At 36.4% G+C, this 17,926-nt stretch overlaps 1 protein-coding gene and 1 pseudogene across 1 annotated transcript; one reads left to right on the forward strand and one right to left on the reverse strand.

The window, feature by feature from the left end:
- The first annotated feature begins 4,236 nt into the window (after positions 1–4,236).
- LOC113324838 lies at positions 4,237–7,619 on the forward strand (annotated as a pseudogene).
- Positions 7,620–11,323: 3,704 nt separating this feature from the next.
- Positions 11,324–13,447, reverse strand: LOC113320408 (B3 domain-containing protein At3g11580-like). Its single transcript, XM_026568324.1, has 3 exons — positions 12,613–13,447; positions 12,200–12,378; positions 11,324–11,718 (listed from the first exon to the last, which is right to left on the reverse strand). Exons 1-3 carry the CDS (start codon positions 13,430–13,432, stop codon positions 11,650–11,652), a joined length of 1,068 nt encoding a protein of 355 aa, XP_026424109.1. The 5' UTR covers positions 13,433–13,447; the 3' UTR covers positions 11,324–11,649.
- Positions 13,448–17,926: the final 4,479 nt, after the last annotated feature.

Raw genomic sequence — 17,926 nt, forward strand, 5'->3', positions numbered from 1 at the left:
GTTTTCTTAAAATTGAAGTATGTCATGCCATGAAATGATTCCAAATGCTTGGTGCTATAGTTAAAGACATGGGAAAGGAACATGTAGTTCAACTAGTTACCGATAATGATGCTGCCTATAAGGCTGCGAAAGGTTTACTAATGCAGGAAAGGAAGAAATTATACTAGACAGCGTGTGCTGCGCATTGTATCGATTAAAAGAAAAGAAAGTAGCTATCTACATATACTCACATGGTCATGTACTTGCTATATATAATGAGGAATTTTACAAAGCCAAAATTGGTTCGTCCTGGAAACACGCTTTTTGCTACAAGAAATCTCACTTTGCAAAGTTTTCCCTGGAGTGAAGAAGCTTTGAAAGAAATGTTCACTTCTAACAAGTGGAAAAATGTATTTGTGTAGACAAACCTGATACCAAGGTGGTGAAAATGATTATAGTGAAAGATCCAAACTTCTGGCCTAGTTTGGTTTATTCTTTAGTTGGTGTCTTGAAATTTGTTGATTTAGAAATTAATCTAGCAATGAGTTTCTATATGGTGGAATGGAAAAGGCCAAAGAAGAGATAGCAGCAAACTTTGATGGAAATTTTTGTAACAAGGAGATTTGGTAAATCATCATGAAAAGTGGGATTTCCAAATGCATCGAGACCTCCACGCTGTGGCCTACTTCTTGAATCCTCGTACCCAGTGTGAAGACAATGCATCAAATCACCCTGAAATGAGAAGTGGCCTCTACAACTGTATTGAGAAAGCATTACCTAGGGGAAAATGTAGCTCTAGCTCATTTAGATATTAATATGTACTTGAATGTAGAGGGGTTCTTCGGGCGTCTTGAGACAGGGACAACTAGGAAGTCGAAAACACCCGGTGAGTATTTTATATTTCTTTTTAGCTAGTTGTGAAGTAAATCTGATTGCTAGGTGGGTTGTGTGTTTCTTTATAGATTTCTTCCTCAAGTTTTACCCGTTAAATTTCTGTGGCTTGTTGGAGGCAATCTTTCAGGCTGGGCACACCTGTCTTTCAAAAGGCTGATGTTCCATGCTCTGCAACAGGGTGTGAACAGAATTAGTCAACGTCCAATTAAGTGCATACAAAAAGAATGAATAGGTTGCACACAACCAAGCTGAATGCTCTAGTGTACATCATGTATGGCAAGAAGTTGAGCATAAGTGATTATAGAAAAGGATCAAGATGAATAGGAAGTTGATTGCACCATATTTAGATCCCATTGCTGGAATATTTTCTAAATCATCAAATGTTAAGACACCAATTACATGCTTTGTGGCTTTTAAAGAAACCAGACCAGAAGTTGGGATATGTCGTTATGATCTTCTTGACCTCCTTCGCATCAGGTTTGTTTGCGCAGTTACATTTCTTCCACTTGTGAGAAGGGAACATTTCTTCCAAAACTTCTTTACTCTGGAGCAAACTTTGCAAAGTGAGATTTGCTGTAGCGAAACGCGTGTCTTCAGATGGGTCAGTTCTCGCTTTGTAAGCTCCTCATTGTAGCAAGTATATAATCATGTGAGTGTATGTTGTGCTTTTAAATAGTCATTCTTCCTCTTTGGTAGCTCAACCAACTTCTCAAGTATTAGATTGGTACAATGCGCAACACACGGTGTTAAGTATAATCTCTTCTTTTTTCGCATTAGTAAATCTCCTGCAGCTTTATAGGCCGCAACATTATCCATAACTACTTGCACTACATACTTCTCTCCCACCTCTGCACCAAGCACCTTCAATAATTTCTTGGCATCTTTGACATACTTCGATGCATCGATGGTTTTTTAAAAAAACATCTACGTCTGATTGTCTATAAGAGATTGATTAGGTGCCTCTTTCTAATGTTGAGCCCAACCATTAGACATGATGGTGACTCCTATAACTGCCCATGTTCTCTTAGCACTTTCCACCATCTTATTTGTCTAGTTAACTTCTTCTTTAAAAATCCAGGTGTTTAACTCGTACATGGAAAGTTGTCTCAATCCTCGGCCATACTTTCTTACTATCCTATGATATTAGCAAAAAAATGACTGTTTGCAACATCAAAGGATATTCCATTTTTAAAATGGATACAACCACATTCCACTATAACTATAATCAATATTAGATAATCATCATTAAATTCTTCATTGATTATCAAGACTTAAGTCGGTTTACAAGATTGATACAAGTATTAGAACAATCTTACTTGCTCCTAGATTTATTTTCTCTCCCCTAATTTCTTATCTAACAGTCACCAAAAGAGCCCCCTCACAAATAATAACCTCTCCTTTTTATATAATGACATCTAAGAGATCCTTTATTTTCGGAATCTCTATGTGATACACTCGCTCATGTAAAATCACTCGTTCTCGCACAGACCATACTTCGCACAGATCTTCACACTTTACTCGTGACTTTGCTGACATCATCCATCACGTCATCTCAACCTTGTTGTGTGCGATCTCCCTCGTTTAAGTTATATAGTCTTCACTTCGCATACTTACTAACATGTGCGATATCTCACTCCTACAACCTTTTCTCCTCTTATTGTTCCAAACTGCTTACCACCGATCATTAAAAGTATATAGCCCCTTTACCTAGTTGTTTGAATAGTGGTGTATTATTATTGTTATATATTTTTTTAGAAGTAGAATGAACTGAAACCCTAAAAAAATCGGGTATTTTTTTCAAAATTACATTGTGTTGGTATCTTTTGGTGCTAGGTAAGTTTGTCATCTTGAGATACAAAAAAAGAAGGATACCTATTCAATATTTTTTTTGGCGGGTTTTAATAAAGTGCCACACTTTCAATTTCATGTTTAAGAAAGTGCTACCGTTTTTTTCAGTATTTATAAAATGCCACACATTTGAATTTTTCCATCCCGTTTTTTTGAGAAAACGTTTAACTGCGTTAGTGCCTACGTGGATCCTATTAAAGGACATTTAAGCCCCCAAAATCATCAAACTAGGACCGATCCAAATCACTTAATAATGTGAATCATTGCCGAGTCTTCCCCAATTAATAATCAACATTTACTATTAGATTTTGATCGTAAGGCTAGCAAAGTTGATACTAGTTAGATATATATGAAATCAAAGGGGACTTCTATCAAACAGGAGATGTGCATGTTGATGCTGAGCAATAGGTAGAGTTGTGTTCATGTTTTAAGACTCCTTTTTAGCCAATCTTCCCTGAAAATTCGAATAGGATACAGACCGAACAATCCAAATATATACAAACTCTGTAATATCATTAACCTAAGCCATTCATCTCACTGAACTAAAGACAATATCGCTCCTCTTGTTGACTGCTTTCACGGGAACAAAATCAACTTTGAACTGGTTTTTGAGTATAAACTTCAACCAAATCTGAGACGAATTTGAGCCTTTGTCTTGTATTCTTATCAACAGAAAACTCATCTATTCCTCCTTCCCATGTTTACCAATTTCCTTTTTTTTTTCCACGACAAACATTCCCAATCTTACTCAGTATTTATAAACCTAAACATAAAATTGAATGAGTTAACAATGATGAATCATCGATGTATGTATAATTACAAGTACCCAATTCATGAATTAGCTGGAGAAATTGATATACGCCAAAATCCTCAAATTCTTCAAGAACTAAAATGATCCACAAATTGAAAATTACGCACACCAAACCATCGATTGTAATTTATACAAACAAGAAAAAGATAAATTAGAACGAACCCGTATTCTCAAATTGAGAGGATTACATCTCATGGTCATGTTTGTTTATCCAGAACCATTACTTTGCTCTTGTTCCGTCTCTTCTCTTTAATCAATCTTTTAATTTATCTTTGTTCCTCTTCCGTCTGTTCTCTTCAATCAATCATTAATTGAATCATCTACCGGATCTATCATTCCAAATATATAAGTAGATGATTTTCGTGTACAGCAGAACAGGAATAGAGAAAGTTTGTGCACACAGAAGAACAAAAATGGAGAAGGGTTAGACATGAATGGGATCGGCAATCTTTTTCTTAGAAAGCCGTAAGTTCTAACTTATAAGTATGAGAAGGGTAATTAGTTAATGATACTACATCTTTTGGACTTTGTCAATAATAATTGACTGATCTAGTAGGCCCTAACGAAATAGTTAACGTGTGTGGCATTTTATATATTTTGAAAAAAACTGTGGCACTTTCTTATATCGTAAATACAAAGTGTGGCACTTTCTTAAAGTCCCTTTTTTTTTTACGGGTTCTCATCCAGGGTTATCACACAGAAGAATGAGGTTGAAGGTCGTGTGCGGGAAAGCCTATAATTATGTTCGATATGATATGAAACAAATTGCCTTCCCTTCATCTTTGCCTGATCCTTCTCACATTAAAAAGCGAAGAAAATTAACTTGGAAGGAGCGATATTATGTAAGTATTCTAATTCTCTTTAAAGCCGTTGTAATAGTCATACATTGTTATGTTGTGTGAGGTCGCTTCTTTCTGTTAAGTCCCGCCCATGAAAGTCACTTTTAAATATTTCTCAGTTAATGTTAGCTTGATATTGGGTGTTTTTAACTGTTATAGATATGGGATGTGTCAAGTGTCATTTTGTATTTTGCTAGAAATGTGTAGGAATTTGGTGGTTATTTTAGATTGTTTATTGTGCACTAGGTTTTGAAGCAAGCATCTAGGCTGTATGCAGCAAGCTGGGTAAGGGATATTGGTCCTGATCTTCAGCCAAATGACTACAAAAAGGAGGATGAGTTCACAGATAAACATGGAGTAAATACCATGGCAAAAGATAAAGAACCTTCCACATTGGAGGATCTTGGTGGGCTTCTCTAGTAAACTGCGTTCAGATCTTTACTAACAATTTACTGGTTTTTTAATTTTCTGGTAAAAAACCATATGATGTCAGTTGATTAGTTAGAGAAGTTTTTGACTTCTAGAAGCGGTTACCCTTTTTTTTTAATCAAATTATGAAAACTTCACTTGGGAAATTCAGAGTTTTTGCTTTCCTCTTAGAGGCTTATCATCCATTTCTATATTTGAACCAGAGGAACAGTTGTCCCAAAGAGCTCCAATAGATTTTGCAGGTGGTACAGAAGCACTGGATTTGCAATATCAGTTGCAAAGATGTGCAAGGAACAAAATAGCTAGAGAGGGGAAGATTTACCACGGGCAAGAGATTCAAGCAGGTTTGCAGTCAGACACTTGAATATGTAACATCATCATCAATATGTACTCTAAATGTGGGCTTATGTAACTCTGCCGGGTTAGTTTTTGATAGAATGCCTCAACGAAGCATAGGTTCATGGAACATCATGGTTAGTCTGCTTAATCAATGTGGACTAGAAAAGAAGCCTTGAGGCTTTTCAAAATAGACGGAACCCTACCAGGCGAATTCACTCTGTGAAGTATCCTGCGCACATGTGCTTGAAAATCAGCAGCCTGTGGGAGCAAACAGTTACAAGCATTTGCTTTAAAGACTGCAATGGTTCCATTGTGTTTGTAGATACCGCACTTCTTGGTGTTTATGCCAAGTGCAGTATGGTGAAAGATGCTCTTAAGGTTTTTCGTAGCATGCCGAACATGTTATAGCAGGATGTGTACATAATAATCTTTTTGAGGAAGCCCTATTGTTATTTTAAAAATCCATACAATGGGATTGGCACACGCTCAGTTTACGCTTTCAGCTGTTACAAGTGCTTGTGCAAGTCTGCCGGCTTTGATTGAAGGGAACCAGGTTCATGTGGTGTTAGTAAAAACTGGTTTTCATAGTAACAACTTTGTGATTGCGTCTCTCATAGATATGTATGCAAAATGCGGAAGCAAGCCCACTCCGTATTTTCAGGTGTTGAAGATAGGAATGTTCTCCTGTGGAATGCAATGGTATCAGGGTTCTCTAGACATGGTCACTCCATGGGTGCCATGATTTTGTTTTGAAAAATGCAGCAGGTGACTATACATCCTGATGTAATTACGTATGTTTCTGTTTTATCTGCATGTGGTCTTATGGGTTTGGTTGATATAGGGCAAAAATATTTTTGAGCTGATGATGCAAGATCAGAAAGTACACCCCAATGTTCAGCACTATCCACGCATTGTTGATCTTCTAGGAGCTGGGATGGTCAGTGAAGCTATGCTGATTCATTGTATGCCGTGTAGTGCAACTGCTTCTGTATCACTACTAGGTTCTTGCAGGAAATATGTGAACCCACGAGTTGGCTGAGGTTGCAGCAAAAAATGTCTTCGAGATTGAACCTGATAATGATGGGAATCATGCCCTGCTATCAAACATATATGCAGCTGATAGAAAATGGGATGAGGTTGCAGGATCAAGGAAACTTCTCAAGGATAGTGGGGCGAAGAAGGAAACGGGAAAGAGTTGGATTGATATTATACACAGTTTACGCATTTGTTGCGCCAGATGGATACCATCCGAGAATTATGGAGATTTATGAAAAGTTAGATGATTTAGCAGCAGAGATGAAGAAGCTGAATTACAAGGTTGAGACTGAAATTGATCTCCATGACGTGGAAGAGGAGCGGGAGGATCTCTTGAGGCACCACAGTGAGAAGCTAACTCTTGCTTTTGGGCTTATAGCTCTACCTTTTGGTGTGCCTATCAGGATAAAAAAGAACCTTCAGATCTGTAGGTACTGCCATACATTCATTATGCTTGCATCAAGAATCTCAGGGAGGAATATTATTGTGAGGGATACCGATAGGTTTCACCATTTTAGGGATGGATCTTGTACCTGTGGCGGCTTTTGGTGATATGGAACCCTAGTCTTCCTTCCTTGGTTAGTCATGAGGTCACGTCAGTGGGGTTTGAACACTAGAGCTGTTATGGCGACCTGTCTTTGAATTCGATACTGTTCGCAAAGAAGATCTGTTTTCCTAAAAGGCAATTGATATCTTTGACCAGATAAGCGCATTGGTGCATTGGATACGTTTTCTGTAGCAAAATAACTCTTATCTTTGGCAAATATTCGAGATTGAGACATGGTTTCCGAAGGTGAGACATGCATTTGTGGGTTTTTGAAGAAACTAATTCAGGTCCTTACATTTCCAGAAAGCCATCGGTAAGATCAGTTCTCTCATATGTTGTTCTAATAGAGTTGTCTATCAAGTGCTTTGTATGGTCATTTTTATTATCCTTTCTTTTACCTTTTTTAATTATTGTAGATTTAAGACCCACAAGATTGTGTCTTTTCCTTTTTGGGCAGGTGCAAGATGGTTGCCCATAAAGCCGACTAAAGAGGAAAGCATAAGTGGGAGGGAGGAGAAGTCTAACATTGTCTTTCCATTTCTCCTATATCATAGTTGTGATTGGCCACTAACTTTGGCCAATGATAACTGCAGAGTTTTTGGGATCCACCGAAGTTGAACATACTAGAAAATTTGATCCAGCACCAAGGAGGTCAACGGGTACCATCTCTCTCACCTTTTCGTTCTCTAGGTTGATGCAATTGCTCGACAACAGTATAATGACCACTGTTTTATGAAGAATTGGATTTTTAAGCAACCTTTATTCACATGGCCCACCACATGAGTGCATTCACAACTTGTAACTTGCATGGTGCATCATTGTATTTCTCTGCTCTTCATTTTTCTTAGCTGTTTAGTACAAATGCAAATTCCAAGTTCCTTAGTGTATCATCTGTTTGTGCGACTATTGAACCTTTAAATGAAATTACAGGTAAAGTTTGGTTAACTTGGTTCATACCATAAACCAAGGACCTAACCAGCTTTTGTCTAGCAGGAATAAATGGATGTCGGTCCATATAACAAAAATACATAGAGTTTGCTTATTGTTGTGCTTAGATCAGACAGGATGTACCACAAGTTAGGTTTTGAGAATGACCATCTCTCTATCTTGAACCGTAGGCCCAATAGTATTCATACAATAGCCATCTAGACAAATAAAGGAAGAACCAAAATCAATGCCAACACTGTACACATAAGACCTTCACACAAAATCTATCATTTTACTTGGTCATTAGGTGCCCATTTATATCATATTTACTGAAAAAGAAAAGGGGATTTTAATAAAGTGCCACACTTTCAATATGCAGTTTCTGAAAATGCCACCGTTTTTTTCAGAGTTTATTAAATGCCATACTCTTGACTTTTTTCATCCCGTTTTTTTGAGATAACGGTTAACGGTTGTTAGTCTCTGTTAGTGCATACGTGGCATTAAATAATCCGTACAAAATTACATAGAAGCCCCTGAATCAGTTAACAAGGATTGAGTTAATCAGTTCACTGGGATTGAGTTAACCGGCTATAGAGTAGTGAGTTAACTCGCGACTCGGTGCATCTGAGAAAAACGTGCAAGATTTGCTAACTGTCGGAATACACGTGGGATCAATCTAAGAGAAAAAATCGACGATCCATATTTTACCATATGTAAGGAACTTCAAAAGACTATTAACATGTAATTAGTTCTTAACTAATATCATATCATTTCCATTCATAAAGTAAGATTATCCATCAAAATAAAACTGAATTCTGGTACATAAAAAAAAGATCTAACACAACAAGAAGCACACACACACTTCTACTTCTTCTTAGCCTTGCTTTTCTTTCCCTTTGTGACAGGAATATGTTGACTAACAGATCCAATACCAGTAAAGTTCTGACTGAAATTCAGAACATCTTGTGTAGATCCATGGGTGCTAGGTTCTGCTGGTGCTCTTCCAAAGTTTTTAGGTCCTGTTGACTCACCAACAAATGAAGATGTACCTCTGGATTTGTTCACCTTTGCTTTACCCCTTGCACTGCTACTTTCAGGATGATCTCTACTAGTGAAGGTGCAGCTTGCAGCATCATACTCGGTGCTTGGCATGAATCCAGTTGGGTTTTTACCAACATCACCACCAGCACAGTTTCTCTTATTATGACCAGCACAGTTTGTTGTTGCTTTCAATGACCCATCAGTTCTTCTTATTCCAGGCAGCGACAAAACCTTCCTTCCCTGAATTCTCTTGACGGAATTCCGTCCACAACACAGCTCGAGCAAAGAAATGTAACCTACGGTTTATCAATAGCCTTGGTTTCATTCACCTTGGCCTCCAATGAATCGTGATGGGTCACAAGAGTTGGGAACTTACCTGCATTTCATAGCATTAAAAGAACACAATTAGCAATGACTATGTTGAAAAATTGCTAGTAAACAAGAGCATAATAACAAAAAGGCAAGACAAAGGAGCAGCAACAAATTGATAAGTACGTAGTTCTTAGTAGAAAAAGTAGAAGTGTGGAACTTCTTTGCAAGCTTCTTGACCAACTTCTTGTTCTTGTTAACCTTCTTAAGACCTTGAACATCCATGTACTCAAGACCGATCTTCTGAGCCTGTAATCAAAAGTAACAAAGTATTATTACAAGGGACAAAAACAATTTGATCAACTCTCACCAATGTGTCCCTAGTAACTAGCGAATTTGAGAACTCAAGCAAATAATTAACAGAATAACAATATGAAGATGTAGCCATCATAGCGAGCCATAATCTGATTAAGACAGAGCATATGAAGTACACAGATACAAGAGTACTTTAAGCAAGCCTAATATCTGATGATTACACTAAAATGACTTAAGAAACACATAGTTGTTCACCCCATGCAAGGCCATCTCTACTGAATTAGTAAAACACTGGCTAGGACCCATCCAGGCAATGTGAAAACTGACAAAGAAACTCCCATTATTCCAACCAATTCAGAAGCATTTTTTGTTTCAGGAGTGACATCAGCAAGAGCATAACTAAGACTGCATTTTTTCCCTCAATAACAAGTCGATTAATAAAAAATATGTTACAGTATTAACAACCAATAAGCTAGAGAAAAAATAAACTGAACTGTAAATAAAAATTACCTGGACAAATTCAGGGCACATGAAGGAGAGATCCCCAAACATCCCACCCTCAACATACCCCTCTGCAATTCCAACAATTTCTACAACTTAAATCTTAAAACAACTTAAACAAAACAAAGTAAACCTACTAATTCCCTTCATAGAATTGAATTAATTTTACAAAATTCGAGACAAAATTAGGGCTTACACCTGATGATAAAGTATGTCAGAATAAACCAACTGGTGGGAAATAAAATCACAATAACATATCAGATTGATGATTTTCTTCGATTTCAGGTACAAAATCGATTTTCTAGGGTTTCAAAATAATTCAAGTTACTACACAGATCTAGATTTCTGGTATATGGGTTTCGATTAGGATATCAAACTTTAGAAGAAAAGGCTTTGATTGTTGGTTTTTTCAGCTGAAATCAGGAACCCTAATTTCTTCACAATTTCATTAACATCTCAATTCTTCTTCAAGACAATACTACAACTTCAATTTAGCAATAACACTTTGATCTTCATCTGTTAACATCCCGTTTAGCTTATCAATTCCAAATAAACTCAACATCAAACTCTAACCTTCACAGAAACACTTCGCTTCAACTCAATCGTGGATTCTAACCAAACCCAACTATGAACTCATCAGCACCACACTCGGTTGATTGGTTTCACTAATTTTCTGCAAGGTTTTCTCAACAGAGATTTCATCTCTGGAACGCCGGAGAAAAAGAAGAAGGAGAAGGAAGAGAAGAAAGGAAAGAGAAAGAGAATTCAAGTGTAGTTAGGTAATGTTGCTTCTTGTGACTGATTCAAATCGACCTAATAGTGTGAGTCATTGTCGAGTTTGGACCAACACGAATTCAAGGGTAGTTAGGTAATGTTGACACGTTGTATTGACTTTTTCAATGATTATAGACCGAGTTAGTGGGCCCTGACGGAATATCTAACGGTTGTGGCATTTAATAAACTCTGAAAAAAACGGTGGCATTTTCTTGAATCGGGATTTGCAAGTGTGGCAGTTTGTTAAAAATCCCAAAAGAAAAATGATCATTTGACATACCTAATTTGTTTAAAGAGTGGACCATATCAATAATTCCATGCGAGCTACCAAATGTGTCTCATCTCGGATATTTTGTCCCTACACTTAAGTTTCAGGGATTATGATGAATTGCCATTGCATAATGATATCATGATATGGATCAGTGAACTGCATTATGGAGACAGCTGTTGATTCTTGGACATGTATAGCCCAAACATTATGAGATGAGGAATGGGGCCAGCAATTGTAGAGAGCTTAGGGGAGATTGTGTTATTAGCAACAGTTCCTGGCTTTGGAAGGTAATGGCATCAACTATTTTTGGTAGGCAAGAGTAATATTTTCAACACATAGTTTTAGTGATGAAGTTGATCATTCTATCATTGAGTGCATATCTGATAAAAGTCAAATTTAGTAGGAAAATTCAAGAAAAGAAAAATGAAGAAAAAGCTAAAGAGAAAACCATCCCATCATTCAGTGTCTGACATACAAATTTTGAGGCTCATCAAGGTAAAACCATTTGCTTCTCCTCCTCCAGACTAGAGAAATAGAGAGAGAGATGGTGGGGATTGGCAAGCTGGTAGGGTATTATCCCTTCCAATTGTCCATTCTCTAAGAGAGAGATCACCCTGGAGAATCTGAACAGTAAACAGTTCTCTCCCCCCACAGCAAACCGTACTGCCTCACTTCTTTGCATTTACTCTTACTATTCTTACTTCAATTCCTTTCTTCAGCTGAACAATTCCTCTGAATATCACTGTTCTTCCTCTCAAGTGTTTAAGCAAAGACTTCTGTGGCTCTTTAACTACAGGTCACTTCCACTTCCTCTTCCAGAGTTTCCTCTCTGATTCAGACTTGTTGAATAGTTATAATCCTGTAAAAGATAAATAATATTATAGGGTGATGATGTCATAAATCTGAATATTTCTAAATTCTAAAACCAAATTACATTTTCTAAATAAATAAAAAACTCAAAGACCAGCAACATCATGCTACAATAGGTGGTGCAACAGTTATCAGGCTATCTTTCTGTGCATCTATGTGGGGTTCATAAACTGATTTGGCATCTAGCCAGGGAAGGGTTCTTTTTTTTCTTCTCCATTTATCAAATAATGGCTTAAAATCAGTGGGCTCCTAAAATCTGAAACTGTTAATCCCACTTCAGTCCAATTCACACTAGTCTCTCTAATACTATCTTTAAGATACATTTGAATTGTGACACTCAGATAAAATCCCCATCATTCTTGTTTTGATCCAGAACTAACCATTCATCAATTACAACTAGCCTAATCACAGGTATAATGCAGATAAACTTAGGAGAAAAGAATAATACTTCATGTCTGTTCTTTCTGTACCTTGTGGTTTGAACCATCACCATGTGAATATACGACTTGTGCTGGAACAGGGTTCGAGAAAGGCGAGACATCTGGTTCATCTAGTTGGCAATCTAGGTTTACCCCAAACAATCGAAGTCTCTTGGAGTTACCTTGCTTGGCCTTTGGCTTTTCAGCTACTACCGTTTCTGCTGCATAACCTGTATATTCCATTATTACCATAATAATTTCCGTTATTACTGCTTGTGTATAATCAAATTCTCATCCATAAAATGAAAATAAATATATTAAACAACACAAAAAAAACATGAAATAAATGTTTATGTTACCGTATTTTTATTGGTTTTATTAATAAAAAAATAAATTGTGTTGAATAAAAAATGAAAAGAGGATAGGGTTATAATGGATTGATAAGAGTTTCTTCAATAATATACCTGCATGGAGACAGTGATCAGGTTGGTAGTAGTCTGGCCCATGAAGATGGTGCGAGGGATAAGGATGCGCAGAGTAGTAGAGCCTTGTCCACGAACCTGTAGTAGTATTTGCATTACTATTACTAGGAGGAGCACTAGAAGATATCGCTGTCTGACCCACTCCGCTATCCTGCACAGGCATGGCACCACCACGTCTCCATCTAATGTATAGTCTCTGTACATCAAACCGACGGCGTTCAAATGAAACAATGTCTCCGGCACCGAGATGTTTTTCCTTGACGAAACGACTCCATCCTTTGGTTAATACATAACTCTGACTACTATTCCAATACGAGTAACGAAATCTCCAAAATTTACCCAACTCGTCCTCGAAAGTTAGTAATAACCCTTTATCTCCTGAATCACCACTCAGCGGAAAATATTTTTCAGCATATTGTTTAGGTATGACGAGTCGGTTCAACTTACCAACATCGCTGGGTGTTAATGGTTTCTCGAACATGTATTCTCTTTCGTCGTTCTCTCTTTCCATCTCTTCTTGTTGATCAACGACTTCTGTGCTTGTATCGTCTTCTTCATCATCTCGATGGTTATCGTACTCAAAGTTTATCATGTTTAAATCTCTGTAAGGGATATGTTGAGCGTTTAAGGTAGCTTCGTTCATGGTGGTGGTGGTAGAGGAGGCTTGTTGGGTATCATAAGGTTCTAGCCAAACACGGTGGTGGTTTTCATAGATTTGTGAACCGAAACGTTCATTTGGTTGAGGGATTACTACACCTTTATATTTGGAGGATGGGGTTTTTGGTGTTGGATGATACATCATTAAAACTGTTTGTTGTTTGCTGTTGGAGGTCTGAACTGAACAAAAAAGAAAAAAAAATAAACTCCGAATGAGAGAAGAGAAGTGGTTTATGGATTGGAGGAGGTACAAAAGAGAAGAGGGAGGGAGAGAGAGAGAGAGAGAGAGATGGGTTGAAAGTACGAGAGTACTTTAAGGTTTTGCGTGATGGAAATATCAATCATTTATTTTTGTGAAATTTCAGTTTTTTTTTTCTTCTTTTAATTAAACTGATACTAAATCTTATTTATCAAATGTCCTTTTGTTGGTAATTTCTTCTGTATTTTGGTTGCTTTTGATATGTATATGCGTGTATGTATTCATGTATTTTATACATAGCTTCTAGGTTAGTTAGACCTAGACGTGACTTCTTAGATTCTTGAAAATCTAGATATTAGTTTATGACGAAAACCTCCTATTAAGAGGTTGATTAAAGAGGGACAACATTACTGCCACATGGGCGTTATTTGTTGGAAAAAATTGGGTTTCACAAAGGATGAATGAATCATAGAAGAAAGTGTTGCACTCCAAAACTTTCAAGGTTTGTATAAATTTCTTTTAGACAAATATTTCTACCCTCCCAATAACAATTGGCGATTACAACAGGTATGCGAAATATTGCCTTCAGGATACAATGAAAGCCCTGCAACGAAAACTGAATTCAAGGTTTGTACCCCTTGATTCAATCAAGAACACACAAAGAGATTTCTGATTTCTGATGATGCTTTTTGAAACAGAGAAAACAGATTGATTTTTCTTATATGTTAAACGAAACTGGGAGAAGCTATTTATAAAGGGTTTTGCACCTGTTGGGAATAGGTGTTTCTATTCACGAACCGTCAGGTTCCTTCATCAACAGACATCAATGGTGTCTTTTGGATTCGAAATTTTCGAACAGGCTTTTATCGGCCAAATAAAACCTTCAGTTCAAAAATTCTTATTTATTCACAATATTATTTATTCCAACATTAGCGGCGTTGAAAATATTCCAACATTATTTATTCACAATCACGGATTGTATCTAGATGCCCGCAACATGATAGATGCCGGAAACTGGCATGGAACACTCCTTTGTAAACCATGTAAACAATCTACTTAAGTTCTTCTTATGCATATTTCTTAGCCTATTTCTCTATAAATATCAGTATCTGGTATGTTTTTCGTACACATGCAAATGATTGAACAACTGAATTTTAAGAGAAAATTAATTTATTTGTTATGCTGATCAATGCCTTGTGCCGTTCCAAACCTAGCACATGTAAGGCATCGATGGACCTTAAAATGAGGCTGCCTCTAATTTCCCTTCTAGGTTTTGACACTACATATGACAGAAGCTGGCCTTTACCTGCCCCATGGGCAGTATTGTAAATGGTATGGGATAAACTACTATTTGTGCCATGATAATAACATTCTATCTCGAAATATAATGTCCATATTTAGGGTTATAAAAACACAAGTAGGTGTTTTCTCATTGTTGGCTGATTAGGGTTAAAAAGAAAACACAAATAGGTGTTCCTCATTGTCATGTTATAGACTGTCTTAGTATATTATCCACTTTAGCAGGTCCATTTCCATTCTTCTAAGTTTGTAACTAAAAATCATTCATAGATTTATAATTACAATCATAAAAAGGGACAAGACAGAGAGCCAGATCTTACATTCTGTCATTTACCTAAACAACATTGGTACTACTATTAATTTTAAAGCTTTATTTTCTTTGAAGCAGTTGATAATTTCCTCTCCAAGTCCTTTGTGTCTGTTAATCTGTGAATAGAGATTAAAGATTGATATAGGAATTATAACTAGATACACTTAATGTCTATTGAGAGAGCGACAAAAGCTTGCTGGCAAGCAAGCTTAACATAGGTAAGGTTCATGCATGGAATCATCTTTTTTAATAGTAAATATTTGGGGTCAATTACTAATGAGTAATGACTGTACAGCAGAAGAGGCGATAGGACGCCCACCCTTTTCCGTCTATGAAACGTTAGGTATATGATCGTATCCCTCCTCCTGGAACTACAAGAAAAACAAAGAAAGTAGAAAAAAATCACATCCATTCGAAAACACTATCTGCAGAAAGCTAGTTTAGCCCGGTGCATGATAACTGAGATTAACTAAGCTGAATGCATCAATTGATGCACACCACGGTAATTCTTAAAAAGTCCATACGAGGTTGATGAGAGTTTTCGTTCCTCATAACCAAAATGCGGCTTAAGAATGAAATACGAGTAGTACTGTACTTTATTCCTCCTTTATTAATAACCTAAGTGCTGACAATTCTATTCTAGTTTAATGCAAATTACGTTGTGTGCATGCATCCAAAGATATAAGAGATCATTAATTTATTAAGAGAGATGAAGGGTTGGATTAATTAGTTAATGAGCGAAATAGGAGAAGATGATGGGAGGGAGTTGAATCCAAGGATTTTGGCTATTTCTGTCATGTGCCCAGTCTCGGCAGTTGTATAAATAAATTACCAAAGAAATCTGGACCATTCACATATGAATTTGTGATCATGAGCTAGTCTTCAGTATTCCAGAGGTCCCTTCCCATTTCCTATGACCCAGAAGGGAAGGTATGAGTTTGTCTTCCTCTCTAGCTCCTGCCTAAATCCTGTCCACACCCTTCTTGTTCCTGTCTAGAAATCTTCTTTATACTAGGGATGGTGTCTATTTTTACTGTTGTGATATTTCACACATGTATTATTATGGACATGAGAGTATATATATATATATATATATATTCCAAAACCGTCTTTCATATAGGGTACTCATCGTTTTTAGATGGGATTTATCATATTCCAAATAAGATTCAAAAATATTGGATGGATCTAAAAAGAACCACTCAAAATCTTTTTACAGGATTCTATAGATTCCGTTTGAGACCTGATGTTCCATAAAATGGTTTACATTTTCGTTTTTGAGTATTTTGAAATTTAACGGTTTTAGAGGGGTTTTATGAACGGTCCACTCAAAATCATTAATTAAATTTTTAGTATCCGAAATCGTTCTTTTAGCTTATCCAGAAACTTTCGAGTATCGACCCGCTAAATTCACATTTACCGTATCTTTTTGAAAATCAAAAAAATAAAGAAATCACCCACATAGAAAAATATGTCCACAAAATATTTTTACACCAGTTTTGTATTAGTCTCTAATAACTTTTAAGTTTAGCTTTCATTATTTTGATAACAAACACTTTAACCTATTTATCCAAGTGGGACCCACCATTGCTCTAAAATCACTCTCGGGAGTATATTTGTTATGAAATTTATTTGTCAAGAAATTATAAAAAACACACAAAATTGGTTAAAAAGACTAAAATCAACAATTCCTGGGTGAAAAAGACGTCTAGATTTTGATACAGTTTAAATGGACAAAAATGTAAAAATAGCCAGGATGTAAATAGTTTCATCCTACTCATTTTCAAATATTTTTTCTTATTTTTAATTTACATCAGGATGCATCCAGTTTCATCCTCGCTATTTTTTAAGTTTAAGCCAGGATGAATCCAGTTTCATTCTTGCTATTTTTTTGGTGTCCATTTTACCCATATTAATTTTTACTCGTCCATTAGAACCATGTTTTAAAAATATTTGGATAAATGACTCATTTTTCGAAAAAAAGATATTTTTGTTTTGACGTTGTTTTTCAACGGTTCGTATAGACCCATTTTTTATGAAACTCAAACAAAAAAATATAATATTTGATGTTGTTTTTCATTTCTACATCAGATAATCTTGTATAAATAAATTTAACAATAGTCATTACCTTTTGAGGGTGAGGATTTTTTTTTCTTTTGAGGCATAATGGTGTTGATATGATTATTAATTTATATGTTTTATCCGAGTCCGAAACGAAACCCGGGAACACCCGAATTTTAAAATAAATTTGGAAAAAAGTTGGGAGAAAAAAAGGCGACGAAAGAGTACATAGCTTAGGTGGGTATAGGGTGTAAATTGGGGTGTGCCAGCACGAGCCCAGCCCAGTGCAACACGCTAAAGTTTGAGCACAGCCAAGCCTAGCACGTTACTTAGCACGACACGGCACAACACGTTAGTTTTATGGGACGGGATGAGTTTGATTAATCAGCACAGTAGTTCAGCACAGCACGCGACACGGATAAGCACGTGGCACGTTACACCATTTAAAGAAAGCACGTTATAATAGGTACAAAATGCTACACAACATGGCATAATACACCATATTCTATGTATATTTCATAAGAGAGCTATTATTCCTGGCTAAATTGGGGCCTATGCCCATTAATTTGGGCATACGACTACATGACAAAAAAAGGTCATTAAAAAGTAAAAAAGACCACCCCTTATCCAATTATTTTTAAAAATGACTAATTTACCCCTTGATTATTAACGTTAATCGAGTGATTAATTGATGTTTAATCAAATTAAACTAAAAATTAGCTAATCTTGATTCTTCATCAAAACGTTTTTTTTTTTTTTTTTTTTTTTAAAAA

The sequence above is a fragment of the Papaver somniferum genome, chromosome 11, assembly GCF_003573695.1.
Source record: "Papaver somniferum cultivar HN1 chromosome 11, ASM357369v1, whole genome shotgun sequence".
NCBI lineage: Eukaryota > Viridiplantae > Streptophyta > Magnoliopsida > Ranunculales > Papaveraceae > Papaver > Papaver somniferum.